Source organism: Momordica charantia (assembly GCF_013281855.1).
Source record: "Momordica charantia cultivar OHB3-1 chromosome 5 unlocalized genomic scaffold, Mcharantia_2.0 BLBB01000005.1, whole genome shotgun sequence".
NCBI lineage: Eukaryota > Viridiplantae > Streptophyta > Magnoliopsida > Cucurbitales > Cucurbitaceae > Momordica > Momordica charantia.
In genome coordinates, this window is record NW_028275163.1 from 2,617,684 (window position 1) to 2,634,360 (window position 16,677).

Here is a 16,677-nt window from a genome sequence, read left to right on the forward strand (position 1 = left end):
AACCAAGTGATGAGAACAATGTTTCAGCAATTCATTAAAAGGGAATTGGGAGATGATATCTAATAATCTAAACGATAGTTTCTCTAAAGTTCACTGAACAACAATTGGTCAAAATGAGCCTACTGCCTATAAATACATATACATGTACACAGAATCGAGCGCATACGCCAAACTGCAACTTCCTGATTGAATTTTGATATCTAAGGCCTCAAGAACTCAACAGTAATGCAGATGAATAAATGCAAACTGAAAAAACATCGTCAAAAGCCTGGGGGGTGGCGCTACTACTCATCTGCCTCGAGAAACAAACATAAAAAAGTAGGAACTATCTCCCAATTCCAACAGTTAAGATAACCAAGTAAAGAATGTGTGTCTAGTTCACAAAATGCTAGAAATGTGAAGTACAAACATAACTCTACAAAATAAACAGCTGCAGAGCTTATCTGGAGAGAGGGAGAGTAATGGGCATGGCAACTAACAGATCATATTATGATTTTTTTTTTCATTTGGATAAATCAGTGAAGTGAAACAATTATCTCTATATATACAACAAGCCTCCGAACCGCACCGTGCGGTTCTGAATGGAGGACAATTGAAGGGTTAGAATCCAAGCTAGGCCGACACCCTGTAGGATGGATGGTGTGGGAACATCATTTTTCAAATTACCTTCCACGATGCCCCCACGCCCCATAAAAAAAATTTCCCCATCTCAACATATCTCTTTTTGATCTTCAAATGAGCACAAGATTATCATCTTGATGCCATTTGTATGGGCAATAAAAGGAAGCGAGAATTTACCTGCTGAGGGGATTGCTAGCTCCAGATAAAATAAAAAGATCAGTAAATAAAAGATCAGCTGTCATCATCCATCGCACCAATATATGTCATATCTGTCCGTCTCACCCGCACGGCCCCTTTAAGCCAGTAAGATGCTCGGAAATTTGCATGTTCTCCACCACCAATTGCAGCAGCATTGCTGGAAGATTGACTTGATCCAGCACCATCTTCTAGAAGCAACCAAGGGTCAATTTCTGTATCATGATCCTGCTGCTGTGGTGGCAAAGGTTTTGACTTCCCGGGCGCGTTGGGCAAAACTCTTGGTGATGATATCTTGCTCCCTTGAGGCATGCTTAGATTTCCAGAACCAAGCCCAGGTGTGGAAATGCTGTGTTGAAATGAAGAAAGTGCAGAATGAGGTATTGTTGGAGGCTGGTAAGATAAAAAGCACCGCCCAGAAGGAAGTGGAATTGGCATTGCAGCTTGGATGCGCCATCTAATCATATCAGGTAGTTGCATGCAGTCCAATTCATTCTGTGTCAACAAATTAATTCAAAATATAAGTACGGCATTAGATTTTCTTCAAGTACTTTAACAAGTGAGTGAAATGAAAAGCATCTCCAGTAATATTTTGCTGTGGCACAGGCTGCGTACTGCTCTCTTTCTTGCAATCCAACAAGATTGGGGTTTGCACACTGTTGTCAATAATTTATCAACATGCCATTTGACCAATAGCAAGATACATCATTGTGTATGCACATCTAGTGATATATTTGAAACAACAGATGCAAGTTATCAGTATTATGGAGCAGTAGACAACTATGACGTCATACTATATTTCCCTCTCATCAGAAACAGAATGAAGAGGTACTTCAAATAGAAATATGTCGGTGGTCCATGTTCCTTTTCAGTTTTCAATGGTCAAAAAATTGATCTAACATGGTGGTACAACAACCTACTAACCTGACAATATTTTCACATTGCGACCAAAACAAATATTTGAACCCACGTCTAATAGAAATATTAAAGAGATTGGAAGAGAAAACAACCGATTATTTCGCTATAGTGGATTTTAAAAGAAATTAGGCTATAAACATTGTACAATTTGAAGAGTCTATTGTATAAATACTTTATCTCCACCTGTCACCCGTTCTTCTTCGCTGTGCATGTGTGTGTGTCGTGGGGGCCAAAACTTATTTGTGGAAATGTGGAGAATAAGGTTACACATAAGGACTAACCTGTAAACTTTCAGACAGTTCACGAACAAGCGCAGTAGATTCCCTGCTTGATTCATCGAACGACTTTGAAGCAGTCTTCAAACCTAGCCAACTTGGCTGGCAACTACTCAAAAGCCCATGTAGAATCAATAACATCCTACCAAAAAGACTTTCACAGGGCAAATCTGCAAATATAGCAAATGAAGCTTCGGAAGGTGACTCTACTTCCTTCTTTACCATCGAACTATGGGCGGGACAAAAGGTAAGGTTTGCATCCTCATGAACTATTCGATTGCCAAGAAGACGAAGGATTACAGAAGCAAGCATATGCCTCATGTTCCGTCCCGATGGCTCCCTGGAAAAGGAAAACAAAAAACAAAAAAACTAAAGTGTTACTTGGCCACTGGAAAAGTCGGAATGCAATCAAGGCTGCAGGCTCTAGTAAACCATGAAGAACAGACGAGAAAGCATGCATATAAAAAATTTCAAATCTATAGGTTGAGAAATGCGAATGATATCCAATATTGACAAATCCGGCAGCAAGAGAGAATAAAACTATCAAATATATTAAGGAGTGCAAATGAGCAACATTACGTTCTCATAAGCCAACCTCCTCTTGGAAACAAATGGATGGAGAAAATATATACACACAAATTCTAAAATTACCTATCTTCGAGGATGACAGGAAGTAATCTCAATATTAATTGTAAGCGCAACGACATTGATGCTCGCAAAGCTGCAGGAGAGGGTATAGGAGAATCTGTTGAGCCTGTTGATCGTCTAGCTAATCCAGGACTGCCACCTTTCATTTTGCGACTACTTCCTTTGCTTGTAGGGCCCTCAATCCCTGAGGGAACAGGTCCTGTTTGTTTACTTGACCCTGAAGTCACTGCATTTATTTGTTGCTCAATATTATTCAACTGCTTGATTAAATCATTAGCAAAGGTGTTGCGTGACTCATCAGAACTCTGATCTATGCATGGAAGAACTAATTCAATAAGACCCCTCTCAGTCACATGCTGCTGACTAGAATGCAAGATTTCATTGTCAAGCCTTTGGACAGACTTTTGGCTATACTTTCTAGAATCTGTGCCTTCTTCGACAACCTCTCCTTCTTCAAGATAGGAAGAATCCAAGCCAGAAATGCACCAACCCCAAGGCTTCCAAAACATGGCCTTAGTTGATAGGCCTTTGCTCTCAGCAATATTAGTTAGCCTCTGTCTAATCGATTTCCTTCCAAATAGAACATCTTGACCTCCTAGAAACCATTTGGCTTGCAACAACATCGAATCTTCAAGAGACCGGCCAAAAAGGTGAATCACATCAGAAAACAGAGATGCAGCATCAGGCCTGACCAACAACCTTGTTAGGATAATCTCAATAAAATTCTTCTCATTATCAGAAGCAGCAACTTTTTCAGGACTAGGTGAAGGCAAACGAACAGCATCAGCTAAGGACATATCCCGTGTCTCGAGTGTCTCGAGTTTCTCTATAAGGGCTTGTTCATTCAAAAGAAGCCTAAGTTCCACCCACTGCCAATGAAATTTAGCAGGTTGTAGGGTATCCAAAACGTGTACAAGCCTGTCCAGAAGCTTCATTTTTCTCTCAGAATACTGACCTTTACCATCACCAACTCCAGAAATCCTACTCCCATCATCTTGGTTGTACATAGAACTTGGCAACTTACAATCAATAACAGCATTCAAGAATAGCCTTGCACGTAAAGGAACAAAGGCCATGGACTTTAAGGGAATATCAGAACCATTTAACTCCAGTATAGCAGCAAAATCAACATCGCTGTTATCTGTCATCAAATGGTTATAGAAACCCTGACTATCCCTTAAACAAACGTCTCGAAAAGGCAAATGTCTTACAATATCACCAGTTGCTATTGTTAAAGATTGACACAGTTGATTCACATCTTCACGAACTGTAACGGCAGAATTCAGAATATAAGGGCGCCATACTACAACTGAGAATATAGAATAGGCAGGAGGGAGAACCAAGCTAAGTGGAAGCAATCGTTGCATTCTAAAGAGTGCCACAATGGATGGCTCACCTAGTAGCTCCACAATCAATCCATCAAACACAGTTCTGCAATTACCAACAAGCAACCTAAACCAATGTACATAATCCTCAATGGAACTTTCAATCTTATGCATTCCAATTGTGCGGGTGTTGCCATTTGCATTTGACCTAGTGGTCCTAACAAACTGAATAAAATCTAATCCTTCTTTTAACCTAAAGAGTGTTACCAGCCGTTCCAGACTACAAACCCCCTGAATAACTGCTCCGATGACAAGTGCAGAGATAACTGCTGCAGTTTTTGTGGCTTTGCCAACAATCACTTTGGCATTATCACCAAACACATGAGTAGAATCGTGAGGATCAGCTAATGATTGAAACTGAGACCTTGATGTCTTTCCAGGAGGATATGCTCCAGCAAGTGCAGAAAAGGCTTCTGTTGCAAGGGCAATCTCAAATACACGACTTTGACGCTCTCCTAGAGCTTCCTTGAGTAAGCATAGGCAGGTAATATGAATGCATAAAATGCGTCTAGCAAAATCCAATGAACCAGATGCAGATGGAAAATTCGAGCTGCCTCCGGCAATAAAATCAGCCATCTTAGACACCGTTGAACCCAGATTACCAACAATAGCCGAAACAGCAGAAGACACCAAGGACGGATCGCCTTCCTGAGCAGCACCGCCTGTATGCCTGATACATTCCATTAATCCTGTAATTATCTTTTGAGCTATCTGATATCCCTCGTCTGATTTCTCTGTGGCAAGAACCTTTGGAGCACCACCACTAAAGACTTTCCTATCTTTTCCAAACAAATAGTGGAAGGCATCATCAACTTGTCGCTGAACCAATTCTCGCATATTCATTCCAACCCTAGAGAGTCGACCACCTCCAATCTTTTGTCTGAAGAAATCATCAAGATCCTCCACGCCTGCTGGAACTCCAAGTGGAAGCCCCAACTCTCCATCCAATGAACTCCCAGGATCAAGTTCAGCAATAAGTCTCTTGTCACATGTTGCCTTGAAACTCTTCTCCCATTCAACAACACTAGGCATGCTGTTATACTTTTTCAATAAATATCGAGCATAAACTACTGCTGCAGAGCCAGAAATACGACCATTTGAAGCCATAATGGCCATGGCACGGTGGATTATGGCCGACAACACTTCTGAAATGAGATCCGCTGCAACAAGTGTATTCTCATATCTGCAAGTTCAATGGCAAGAGACGTTGAGATAAACAAAAAGTCATAATATCTGATAAAGCACCTCTCCACGACATATTACACACAAAAAAGTTCATCTTAAGAAGCCAAAAGTCTACAGAAAACATGAATGAATTATATTCCTTTCGGTAAGAAAAACGGAGAGGAAAACTAAACAACCTAAGTTTTTGCAGTTTCTTTTTAGGTAAGGAAACAAATATTTCATTTTCAGCTTTTGCAGAAATTTTCAGACGTATAGACATTCAAAATGACAAAGAATTCTGTAGAAGTAGGCAATGAAATAAGAAAACCCAATAGGATAACTATGGGTATTTTCTAGACCTATATGCATACAAAAAAATACAAACTGAAAATAAATAAATAAAAGACAAACAAAATTTTTCAAAATAATTTCTTCTAACTTCCATGATTTGTCAGCAAAGCAGATGTAATACCCGGGCTCAAATTTAAATAACTTTTACCTTCATTCTATTTTTCATTTCCAGTGGTAGTAATATCTACAGGACGCATAATGAATAATAAAAGCAACAAAAAAGAAATAATTCTAAGAATATAGAAGAAGTTTCCAGAAGTCAGAAAGAAGTAAAGGCAGAGAGAAGAAGGTCAAGAAGATTAAGAAAAATACAGTCAGATTAATGGTAATTGAAAAATATATAGAACAGTGCTATGCGAATTAATAATTCATTGCAGTCAAATTCACCAATAACTCATCTTCATTTAAAATATAATGGAAACCCATTACTCATTGGGCATGAAAAATAGCCTACCTCCGGAGAGACGATAACAGATATGCCTCACCCACTTCACACACTTGGTTTTCTACATTCTTCGGTAAAAGTAGAATGCTCCTCCTGCTGTTCATTGTAGAATTTGAACTAATAAGGACTTTCGGCAGCAACCAGAGGAGAAATTTGACCCCTGAAACAAAATCATTACATACATCCAATGAATACATTATGGATGAGAGTTGATCCTCTCCAAGCTTCCAACGTATAGTATTCCTATCATCAACAGCTGTTAAAGACCGACCAAACTGGCCAGGTTTTAAGATGGTCTTTTCAGACTCTTCAACAACCTGCTTAACAGCAGTCATCAACCATCCTGAAATTGCTCTCTTCTCCGTCAGTCGAAGTCGTTTTAAACTTTTCCCAATTGAAACAATATCTCCACCATTATTTGTTTTGCTACCATCTATTGGTCTGGTACCTTCACCTTCCATTCCAGATCTATGGTGAGGGCAAGTTACCCTATTATCACATACATGACTCGTAGATGCACCTTGACTACCTTCAATCCTAGATGCAGCTAGATGAGCAAGACTTTGTGTCTTGCGCCTGCCCTTTGAAACTGGCTTTGTTGCCTTTACCGGTGGATCAACCTTCAATGTTTCAGAGGACTTGGGACCCTTCTTCACCCACCACATTTCTTCATCATCTGATGGAATTGGAGAAGATACATGAAGGTACAAGTTCCTTTCATCACTTAATTTCTGTTTTTTTGCTCTTCTACAATCTTCACACCCTGGAGTAGCTTCTGCAATATCTATTTTGCCATATACTGACACAAAAGACTTCTTAGCACTCCCTATAGTTTCATCTAGACCAGTGTCTGTGGGAACTGACAAACTGTTTGGAAGCCGCAAAAGCAATGAGATGGCTTCCTTCAGCTCTTCTATGTCAACTTCACTTTTGACACTTTTAGTAGAGCTCATGTTGGACAATGATTGTATAGATTTCAATTGATTAACAGAAGTTACAGAACTAGAAACCTTGTCAGAGGTTGGACACATCTTCCGCTTTCGATTTGATGATATATTTGCATAACTAATATCACTATGTTGTTCACCTACGAGCCCATGAAGTACCAAACGGCGTTCTTTGGAGTAAACGTTTATGACCTCCACAAGTTGTGCTCCTTGTGCAATCTTCCCATCATCCAGAGTAGCATGCATAAAACTTCCAGGTAAATGCTTCAAGATTTGTTGGTGCCTCCTCCTTTTATCTGAATCAACTCCTGGCCCATTGGTGTCCATTATTCCACTAACTATGAGCTGCCTTACATATGAATGAGGATAAAATATACCAGCACGTATAAGTTCCACAATGAGAAGTTGGGTGCGCTTAAAACCTTCTCCTTTCTGCACTTCATGTTGATCAATCCAACAAACAAGAATATCGTGTAAAGGACCTGGACTTTCAAATAAGTCTAAAGAACCACAACCTCCCAGCTTTTTCAACCTACTTTTAGGTTCGTATAAATTTCCAACTGATTTCCTACCAAACAAACTGTTCTGCTGGCTAGAACCTTTTGCAATGGTGGCATTGGGTCCACTAGAGTTTTCATGTTTACGTCCAGATAAACTTTGTAGATCTCTGGCTTTCATTTTCAGAAGTCTAGTGGCAATATAAACCTGAGAAAAATCTTTTCCGCCAGTGAACTTTAGCTCTCGAGGGGCCGCACTCCAAAAATCCCTGAAGTCACATGTTGCCCACTCACATAGGAAAAATACTGAACAAGCAAATGCCACATTCACAGTTTGAATCCATTTCAATGACATTCTTAACCAAGGACTTACTTCTTCAAACCAACCTTCATAAATGGATCCGTTACAACAGTCTTCAAAAAGATATTTATAAGCTACTCCAATATCTCCATGTAGGAGAGACTTATCCAATGCGTGCACAGCTTTAGCCACACTGCAAACTGGGTATTCAGGGTTTACTGCCTTTGCAAGATTGTCTGCACATTTCCGTATTGATGAGACAACATTATCAAAAGCTGAGGATTGATACTGAAAATCAATACTTTTACTTCTAAATGAACTGGCAACTTCTGCTGAAGTATATCTCAGTTTCGTTGAATCCTCAGGTACCTTGGACACAAAATTCCCATCATTAACTGTATGTGATACAACACAAGGTGGAAATGGAAAGCAATCCAAAGCAACAAATGTGTCAGGCACAGCCAGAACTAAATAGCGAACCATCTCCACCAAAGCAGATGTTGTGTACGCTCTCCTTGAATTATCTACTAGATCTGATCCACCAGGAAAAGAATCTCGGATAAACCGAAGAGAAATTCTGACAAGAGTGCGTACGTAGGTCTGAGATAAGACAATTGTATCTAAAACACCATATATAATTGGCAGCAGCAACTCCAAAATCTCGAGAACATCATTTTCCTGAGAAAACAAACAGGAAAATCAAATTACTGAGAAATGAAATTAAATACTCAAAATATGTCCAAATTTTTCTCTAATAATTTTAGCAGTTAACACCTCTAATTGTCCCAGCACCCAATCGACAATGAGAGAGGGAAGCAGAAGTCCTTCAGCTTGATGCCATAGCAAGAGCCTGACCACATACCACCATTTGAAATGTAATGAGGGCTCTTCACCATCGAAAACGGTTGATGGAGGATCACCCTTTGTGTGTGAGAACCCAACAGAAAACATCTGTGGAGACCGGTCTTTGTTTGCTGGAGTCAAATGAGAATTGCTTCTTGAAAAAAATTCGTCCACAAGGCATTGCAAATAGTCAACCACATCCTTGGTCCAAAATTCTGTGCGGGACAACTGAGCTTTGTCAAATGCTCCACATGAAATACTAGCAGAATTAGGGCGCACCTGCAGTGTACAACCATAAACTGCTACATTCAAAATTGTCAACCTGGTTTTTAGTAACCATAACAATGTTTAAGCACATTCACCTGATTTAAATAAGTAATTTTTATGAACCAAGTTGCTCTCAGCAATGGGACATTATTCCTAATGAGAACTTCAAAAAGAGCTCTTTTTCTATACCCATGAGGAACATTATCTGCCAAAGATCGCAACCGTTTGTGTTGTTGTGATAAACCCTATATCAAGAGAAGATAATGTATCAAAATATGAGAAAAGTGATTGAACTTGAGAATGTAGCAGATTGAAGTATATCAACTGAGAAAATGGCCCTTACACTCCCCCCCACACCTTAACTATACATTTTATCACAATTATTCCTGTAACACTTTTATCACAATTATTCCTGTAACACTTTTATCACATGGTAATTCGTTAATCAACCCTCATCCATGCACACAAATTAATGAAACTACCACACTACAATTCAATGTCTAGCAATTGAAGCATTAGGAAAAACACTTCCAAAAAAAAGGTGAACTGAGTTATAACATGAAATATGTAAAATCTTACTAGACATTAAAAAGTGATGGGTAGCTAAAATCAATTTTACGCTTTCCTGCTGCATGCAGAAGGGGATAGTACCTCAATCCACTTTTTCCGAAAATCTTCACCACAAGGTCTTTGTTCAGGGAAGATGCCAGGCTTCGTTAACAAAGAAACAGATAGAGGAACACCATAAACTTGACCAGCCTGTCATATAAAAACAAGAGGAAACTTTAAAAAGAGATTAAGAAATGGATTGTTTGAAAGGATATTGAAACCATGAAAGAACTTGTGAAGTGTTCAACTAAAATAGATGTAATTATACAAGAATGTCCAACTTAAAGGTTTATAAAAGAAAAAAGCCCCCAGAAAATAAAAACCAAGGAATGCTTCACCTTCCGCTTCTGAGCACGTGAATCATTTATGGCCCTTAGACGTTTTCTTATAGCCTGCAAAGAAAGATGAAGACGAACCTTATTACACAGCTAATCAATTGATCACCTTAAAAAGCATATAGATTAAAATATTTAGCAGTATAAAATTTTCCAAAGGGTACGAAATGAGAATTTGGTAGCTATGATTCAAGTAACATACTTCTTTGCACTTGATGACAAGATGCTTAGAAAAGGCTTGAACCTGAGACAATAAGATCTCTCTGGCCTCCTGACACACTCAACAAAGACAAATAAGTTATTGATCTTTTTTAAAAGAAACAAAATTTATTACAAATAAAAAGGTTTTAATAATATTAAATAACAAATTTGGGAGAAAATTAAATTGCTTATATTGTTATAAACGCAAGTCAAATAGGCACTTTATACAATCAAGAGGCTAACTACTAGTCAGAATAGTCAATCTTTTTAACCAATGGTATAACAAACTTAATCAAGTTGGTCAAGCTGTAACCAGATATTTTTATTACAGGCACAACAAAGCAATCTAGATAAGGAATGAAATTTTTACCCATGAAGTAAAGATCTATTTATAAAAAATAAATAAATGAACAGTTTATAAGCTGGACCCATCAAGTCATGTTAAATTATCTGGAGAGGCATACTGTATAGTTCAACAATAACATAAACACTGCAACTTTTATGCTATTCTAACCTAAATAATGGCAAAAGTAATAGAAAAAATAAATGGAGGACACAAATTTGCAATAAACTTCTTGAGAGGCAACAGTAACAAGAAGTTGCATTACGATACTGAATGTATTTTGAGCTCTAATCTCAAGCTATGACAGAAGGCTCCGTGAAAATGCGACCAGATCACGTACATAATACTTTTACAAGTGAGCCATGCAAAGAATCGGTTCCAGGTTACTGTAACATCCAGATGTAGTAGCAAAGAGAATCAAACAATTCCAAATCGAAGAATATCAATCAATTTTCTGACTTTAAGAAACCATTATAGTCAAATGAAGTAAGCAAAAGAATGAGAGAAAGAAGGAAATTGGAAGAGGAGAAAACATCCTGAAGTGCATTAAAACCTCCAAAATGTGTGTTTAATTTAATTGCTTGAATTCATTAAACTTAACCAACCCAGAAAAAAATTTATGAATACATAAACTCAATCAAAATTTCAACCCTAAAGCTGCTGTTAAGAAAGATGCACCTCAAGCCCTTCAACGGTCTCTCTGTATCCCGACTGCACATACTCTCTGGTGAGGTTCTCCTCGGGACAGTTTGGAGTTTGAGGGTGAAAGTCGGGAGGCCCTAGCCTAAGATTGAAAGAGAACAAATCATTCTGTGAGAAAAAGAAAATACTAGGTAGGAAAAATATAGATGGCAATCCAATACTCCGAACTTTCTAAAAATTAAAAAAAGTTAAATTAAATTGCATCCAACAAATGATGTAAATCAGATAAAACAAATATTCAAGAACGAAATACCAAACAAGAAGTATGATAAAAATAAATAATTGCAAAATGATACCGATTATTTAAAGCCTCCTTCTCGCACTTCAACTTGTATGGTGTAAGTGGAGCAGGCCGCCTGCAAATCAATAACTATTAGTTTCATTTTGGGAGAGATAAATTCATGGTGAAAAAGAAGAGAAAAGAATAATAGGCAAGTCAGCATATCCTCCCAGAAATAGAAAGATTGAACAGCAAGCAAGCCATACAACTAATCGTTATAGATGCTCATAATCATGTAAGCAATAAACAAGGAACCACATTCAATATAGCACCATGTATTTGTAATAGAGGAAATATATCGATGGTAATTACAAAAGGCCTTAGAAACCGACACCCATAGAGAGGTATTAAGTCTAACTAAATCCCAAAATTTCCTCCAAGACCTCCCCACCCCTAAAAATTCTACTATTCCTCTCTAACCAAATACCCCAAATGATTGCAACAAAACAAGTCTACCACAATAGGGCACCTCTATCTCGAAATGGGAACAAAGCAAAACCTCCTCCACCATCGCCCTACACTCCCTATAAACGTCGAGGGCTATAACAATATAACCTTCATCATTAAAAAAGAAGAAGTAAAAAACAAACTTTCATAGAGCAGGAAGAATATACAAGCAGATAGTAATAATTTAAAAGTAAAATCAACACATAAAAGCAAAGGCATAAACCAAAAAACATCACGGAGGAAAGCTCTAGTCAATTAAATTGGTTAATTTTTTCCATCAAATCTATTGAAGTTCTCATTATTCTCCGCTGGAATATCAAATTGAAAGAGAGATGCCCTCATCTCACTTCTTTTATTTTCTTAATCTTCTTAAACCACCCAATTCCTTCTATAATCTCTCCATTAAACCATACACACTCTTGTTTCCTTTTTGTACATTTATTTTTCTCGCAACTCTTTCTGTCTAATGCCCTTATTCTCATTTCTTTTTTTTCTTTTCTTAAACCGCCATTCTCTTTGTTTTCTTTCTGCATGTTTTTCAATCTGTTAAAATTATTAATAAACTAAGAAATAATTTTATTAGGTTTGGTTAATTAATTAAATTTCACTATTAGTTAATTAAACAACTCAATTAGTCATTATTAAGTGTGCTTTTAATACCAATTTTACATATTGAAATTATCCCTCATTAACTAGCTTTAACATAAACCTACCTATCGTTCTTTTCAAAATATCTGTTTCTCATCATTATATAATATATATACACACATAATTCTAAATAATCAATCTCCCCTAGAGTTAACAGCTTTAGCAAGAGGGGAAAAAAATCATGGACTTAATTGTAACTACTCTAATAATTTAGGGGTGGGTTTTGTAATTTTCATAATATACTTGACAGGAAAGTTATTAATTTTATAAGTATGACTTACCTTGCAACAACTACTGAAGTTTAAAGGTACTACAATTGATCAGATAAAAGATCTTGAGAACAGCATCGTAACTAGCTTAATAGTTGAAGGGGAGAATTTGCATTTTTCCCTAAAGAAGACATACATATCCAGTAATTCTTTTTTGATGGTATGAAATTACAAAAGACCCAGTAATTCAAACCATGATACTGCAGTAAAAGCTCTAAAATAGTAAATGCATTCAAAAAAATGTAATCATACCGTGCAGAGAACAAAAAGAGAAAAGTTACAGGAAGAACGCCCCGTGCAATTGTTATTTGAAAAAAAAAAACCCCAGTTTCACATAATCTATAATTCTATTTACCTAGGATTTAAGGGAAAATTGGCTGGCAGTGAAGAAGAATCAGCTCGGACAGTATCCCTTGCCGATGGCCCACCTATTGCACTATTATTAACTGCACTAGTGCAGCTGGCAGGATGATACCTTTGCATTTCTCCCAACCATCAACTGCATACTTCCGTCAGCATCGGTCGGCTATATAAAGCTGTGCCAAACAGACCACATCAAAAAAACTTACATCTCTGTCCTACCAAAGAAGGTGTATAGAAAAGTGTAGGAACCAGTTGCAAATTCTTCATCTGTGCAGATTCAACTGAGTAATTCAAAATCTAGTCGAGTTCAATCAATAGCAAAAAACTTAAACTTAGGATGCATGTTCTGGAATTCAAGATCTTATCAACTGTGTATGAAGCCGAGTCCAAGGAATCAGATATGCATTGCATACAACTTTAGGTATAAAAGTTATGAGTTTTTTTTTTTTTTAATGAGAAACTGAATGACAAGGGTGTATAAAGAAAACTAGCCCAAAAAAGGGGACTGACCTTAAAAAAGAGACCTCAATCCAAAAGAAAAACATCTACCTAACAATTACAAAAAAACCTTTGCAACCAACACCCATAGAGAGGTATTAAATCTAACAAGCTCCCAAATATCCTCCCAATATCTCTCTAACCCCTAAAAACTATGTTGTTCCTCTTGAGCCAAGTAACCCACAAAATAGCAAAAAAAACAGGCATAGACAAAATAATTCCTCTGTCTAGAAAAAGGAGGACCCGAAAGCCACCAAGAATGGACTCAAATAAACTGGACAAACTTATGTATCGATAGAACATCTTATAAATATACAGCAGCAGTGCGAGCGATGTATCATAAACAACACAAATTGTCGCAAACTCTGCTTGCATGACTGCACATTTCAATGTATTACGAACTCGGTTCCAGAATTTGACATATCTTGTCAAAGACTATCACAATGCAATTCAAGTAGACACACGGTTGCATTTAAAAATATGCCTTGCAAAAATATACCTCTGTCATAGTTTACAAACTACATCGCATCCATCTAAATCTGCAGTCCATAAGTTTGCAGTTTAAATTTTAATCCAGAATATGTCTTGTGAACTGAAGATTATTCTAATTATTAACAGGCATAAAGTGACAATGCTGATATAAAATACATGCACCAAGACTGAGTGAAGTAAACTACAGTTGGCGTGACACATTAAGATAAGAGAGGAACACCCTGACTCTTGAAGAATGAGCCAAGATGTTGCCCATAATATGAAGTTCGTCGACAGAGGCTCGAAGACATACTAAATATAAAACCCAATAAGCTCTAATCAGCTCGAATAACCCCCATAATAATAAATATAGAATATTACGCTCAAGTAGATTAAACAAAACTAAACTCGCGAACAGTTCGTAAGAGCTGCTATAAACCCTAAATTTCGAGGGAAAGGACGCCTGATCTGAGGAAAATTCAAAGTCACACAAAATACCCACGGTACATAAACGCATCAAATCAAATAACATAATTTGAAGATACAAATATGCCCAGACGGAAACTAGGGTTTAGGGAAAAACCTGATCCCGGGTTCGACGCAGCAAGCCGGTTCCTCTGGGAGTGAATAATTGGGTACGAGTACGCAATGGAGCAAGGGTTTTTTACGTGATTCAGAAGATGGAAAACAAGAAGAAGACTTGTAGAACCCAGAATGGGGAAAACAATATGGGGATTTCAGTTGGATGGCGTAACTGTGTGAGATTTGGGAGCCACGGAGAGATGTAAAAACAGAAAAAGAAAAAAAAGCTTGCGTACAGTTTGGAGAGCACAAAAATGGCGGAATTCGTGAAGGAGAAGAAGGGTCTCGCGGCTTGAGGGCTTTGACTCTTCAGCTTAATGCTGATGACGACGACGACGACGATGCCTCTGTTACTCTGCCTGTGTTGGAATAAAGAAAAGAGTGGGGGTGATCTGGTAATTAATAAGAAATAAATATGTTTTTATTTATTTAGTGAATGTCCACTTTTGTTAAATCTTCATGCTAAAATGCCCACTTTCGAAGCCATCGAAACATGGGGGCCGGGGCTGTTTTGTTAAATCCCAAAATATTGGGCCACAATTACAAAATTGAATCTTTTGACATTTTTTTATTCATTTTTTTACTCTGATCTAAAATTGTGTGTTTCTTCTTAGTCAGTGTCTTGGAAATAAGAAAATTTGGTAAGCCTAAGTTTCTTTATAGGGTAAAATGGTAACGAGATTTCGTTCTGTGTTCTTTGAAAGATGAAAATGTGAAAACGATAGTTATTAAATTGTACTTTTTATGTGGCATTATTATTATTTTAATTTTTTTGATAATTCTTTTATAAAATTATTTAAAATAACTTTAATACAACGTCTAATTAGATTTATGAGAAATTTGTATGAAATTAATACGACTTTACTACTTGGTTTTTTTGATAATAATGATTTTACATTCTATACTCTATTTGAGTAATAATTAACCTAGCATTAGTTTTCAATGATTTTTCTTATATAAAAGAAATATTTATCGGACGAGTACGTAATTTCATAATCTATGGAGTATATATTTCCTAGTTTCGATTATATTACATCTTATTCGGAGTGATGTTTATGTTCGTACTTCACTTGGCGTGATAGTGTTCATTTTGAAGGTCGAACTTTGATAAAGTCGGCTTGAGAGTTATTTTCATAGTTGAGTCATTTTATCTTTTCGAGTTCATAGCTTGTTAATTTTGTTTGTATTTTTGGTTTTGTTATTGATTTTGTGTGGTGGTTTTTTTTTCGTTATATTTCTTACTGTTCCTTTTTCAAATCTTATTTTATTGTTCTACCTTTTTATCTCATACCTCTCTTTTCTCTTGCAATATACATCAACTAAAAACAATAAAACAAAATAAATATATTTATTTAATACCAAAACTTACAAATTGAGTTATATTGTAAGTTATATCTAGTAATCACGATTTAAATATAAAATGCGATTGTGTGGGTTAACAGTAATAACGTGCTTTATTTGATCTATTGATTTTCTTCATCCACAACTTGCAAATAAGGTATAAAAGTTTATCGAACTCCCATATGTTGTGAAAGGGATGGACGTATCATTCAGCAAGATTTTAAGCTATATTGAAGCAATTGTTGAGGATAAACTAAAAAGTAATAAGTGTACTCCTGCTGACACTCTCGACAGTTAATTTATATTTACCATTAGATTTGGTTCTGTCTCCATTTATGAGCTGGACGGGGACTTAAGGAATGATGGAAATGAAAAAAAAAAACAAAACAGATAGGGAAAAATAAGTAAATAAAAGCGACGCAGAAGAGCCCAAATTCCAAAATGAATGAAAACATGATTGAATTGGTCCTGATCACTCTTCGGGACTGAATTGAAGAAGAGAGGAGATTCTTGAACGAGGAAATGATCCAATGACTTTGAAAGAATTGAACGAGGAATCGTATGAGGTGAAAATCTCAGGTACAGCTCTTATAAACCTTGGGCCATTCTATAATAAAACAGAGTTTGTGAGTTGGGTTGTGCTCTTTAACGGATGATGTCAAACTTTGAGTAAACTTATAAAATTGTTGTACACCATGCCACTGCCATTATTCTGTAAAATAACTTACAAA

General features: G+C 36.9%; 1 protein-coding gene across 2 annotated transcripts; it reads right to left on the bottom strand.

Annotated features, from left to right (window-relative positions):
- Positions 1-311: 311 nt before the first annotated feature.
- Positions 312-14,986, bottom strand: CCT (RNA polymerase II transcription mediator). 2 transcript variants are annotated; one of them, XM_022291764.2, is made up of 13 exons: positions 14,607-14,986; positions 13,047-13,227; positions 11,344-11,403; positions 11,024-11,129; positions 10,004-10,072; positions 9,805-9,858; positions 9,509-9,616; positions 8,953-9,102; positions 8,522-8,869; positions 6,012-8,425; positions 2,661-5,225; positions 2,016-2,349; positions 312-1,311 (listed from the first exon to the last, which is right to left on the bottom strand). In XM_022291764.2, the coding sequence occupies exons 2-13, from the start codon at positions 13,172-13,174 to the stop codon at positions 853-855; spliced, it is 6,795 nt and encodes a 2,264-aa protein (XP_022147456.1). In that variant the 5' UTR covers positions 13,175-13,227; positions 14,607-14,986; the 3' UTR covers positions 312-852. The 2 variants fall into 2 exon arrangements, with proteins under 2 accessions (XP_022147456.1, XP_087979972.1); XM_088123846.1 differs by having other exon boundaries at positions 13,047-13,321.
- Positions 14,987-16,677: the final 1,691 nt, after the last annotated feature.

What these genes read in the sequence shown, in the direction of transcription:
- CCT (XM_022291764.2), bottom strand. Translation starts at nt 13,174, where the DNA reads ATGCAAAGGTATCATCCTGCCAGCTGCACTAGTGCAGTTAATAATAGT. An exon ending in AGACCGTTGAAGGGCTTGAG is followed by an intron (nt 10,073 to 11,023) that starts GTGCATCTTTCT and finishes TGAGTGTGTCAG; the next exon opens with GAGGCCAGAGAGATCTTATT. An exon ending in CCTGTCATCCTCGAAGATAG is followed by an intron (nt 2,350 to 2,660) that starts GTAATTTTAGAA and finishes TTCCTTTTCCAG; the next exon opens with GGAGCCATCGGGACGGAACA.